The 1933-nt window shown below is 30.1% G+C and overlaps 1 protein-coding gene across 1 annotated transcript in view; it reads right to left on the bottom strand.

Moving 5' to 3' along the window:
- The window catches only part of LOC106467659 (E3 ubiquitin-protein ligase MARCH6-like), an 82997-nt gene that overhangs the window by 27172 nt on the left and 53892 nt on the right, over positions 1–1933 (bottom strand). The window contains exons 15-16 of the mRNA XM_022395859.1: positions 1350–1541; positions 442–521 (exon numbers count right to left, since the gene is read on the bottom strand). Coding sequence (XP_022251567.1) covers positions 442–521; positions 1350–1541 — 272 coding nt within the window. The remainder of the gene's footprint in view (positions 1–441; positions 522–1349; positions 1542–1933) is intronic.

Raw genomic sequence — 1933 nt, 5'->3', positions numbered from 1 at the left:
AGTCGAGCACGTGAATTATAGTGTTTGTTTAAGTTATAGCATGACTGTGGAAATTAAGTGTATTGCAAAGTTGTATTGAGAAAGAATAAACCAGTTTTATTTAAGAAAGGACTTGTGTAGCTAAAGATTCATCAGAAATAAATTATAAGGGAAATTAACTAACGACCAGAGACGTAACAATACTTCAACATGGATTTTAAGTTACTATTATAGTCCAATCAATCTATTTCATTACTGAAACCTAATCCATATTGAATCCTACACAGTTAATAGTCCACTGCTGTTAAAAAATACCTATATAATCATACATGATGAATAGTTCAAGTTAAAACATACTTCATTTTTAATAATTCATAGACGACATTCTAATTCTATATCAAAGGTCACAAACAATTAACATTTTATTTGATAATTAACAGATGTTACTATCGAAGGACCTACCATACCATACCTGGCAAAGTAAGCATGATCAGACTTCCAATGAACAAACTCAAGCAGATAAATCCCAAGAGACAGACTAGCTAAATGAAAACAAAGAATATATAACATACTACAAAGACTGCTTTAGCTCTTAAATTTTCATAACAATTTGTGGTTTATTTTTCATCAATTTTCAACTTAGACTAAATATTTTATAAATCTTAGACTGTGTTAGAGGATTTTACAAAACCCACAAATAATAGTATCCACTTAAGGAACAGCAAATTAGTCCAAGCTGTGGATTTTTTATTTATCAAAGGCTCAACATTAGCAAACTATGTCCTTTTATTTACTACAAAGTTACTACCAACAAATCTAGAGAGAATAATAAGAAAACACCACATCAATTCTGATTATAAACTCAGCCTCTCACTCCAGGATGTCTCTCTTGATCCATTTTAAATATATTTTTCTTCTAACAAATAAAAATACTTAATGCAATGTCAACACAAACAAGCAATTGCCACAATAACATTTGTTATTCTAAAGACATTTTCAAAATATGCTATTTAAAAAAACGTTTTCAGTGTATAATGGAACAGTATGTAGTAATTTATTTTGATTAATGGCCTGAAGATAATTAATGTCTATATGTATTTTGATAGTATTAAAATTAGGATTAAGTTTCTTACATTAATTGTACTAAAAAAATTCTAGTAATTCATCAAACATTTCTATCTTTATCAATATTGAAATGCAGCTAATTCAAGTGGAAAGCTGGATGTTTAATTCTTAATTTGAAAAGCTTCCTACAGCAAAGTATTTTTTTTATGTTTCCTTTCTTTAATTTTGACTTAAACTCTAACAAAAGAGATCAGTTATCAGTCAAGAACCTGTAGTTACATAAAGTGTTACAGAAGTAATCTTACTCTAAAAGCAAAAAAACGTGGTTGATAGTATGGCTGAAAAGTGACTGGTCCAGCGCCGTGGAGCATTTCTTGATGAGCAATCCCCAGGGGTTGTACTTGAAATCCATCTGGCACTGGATTCCCTTGATCTCCAACATTAACATTGGGCCTTTCTTCTTGAGCTTCCTGCTCCTCCCTTGGCTGTTTGTCATCCTAAAACATGACTATTAATGTCTAGCTTATAAAATTAAAACACAACTTCATAATACTAAACATACATAAACTCACTGAGCCTTTACTAACACCTACATAAATCAGTATGCAATGAATAACTCAGTAAACAATGCATGTAATTACTTATGTTTTACTAACACCTACAAAACTCAGTAAACAATGGATATAGTTACTCATGTTTTACAAACACCTACAAAACTCAGTAAATGATTCATGTAGTTACTGATGTTTTACTAGCATCTACATAGCTCAGTAAATGATTCATGTAGTTACTCATGTTTTACTAACATCTACATAACTCAGTAAATGATTCATGTAGTTACTCATGTTTTACTAACATCTACATAACTCAGTAAATGATTCATGTAGTT

The sequence above is a fragment of the Limulus polyphemus genome, unplaced genomic scaffold (assembly GCF_000517525.1).
Source record: "Limulus polyphemus unplaced genomic scaffold, Limulus_polyphemus-2.1.2 Scaffold2696, whole genome shotgun sequence".
NCBI lineage: Eukaryota > Metazoa > Arthropoda > Merostomata > Xiphosura > Limulidae > Limulus > Limulus polyphemus.
This window is presented reverse-complemented; position numbering and strand designations above follow the sequence as displayed.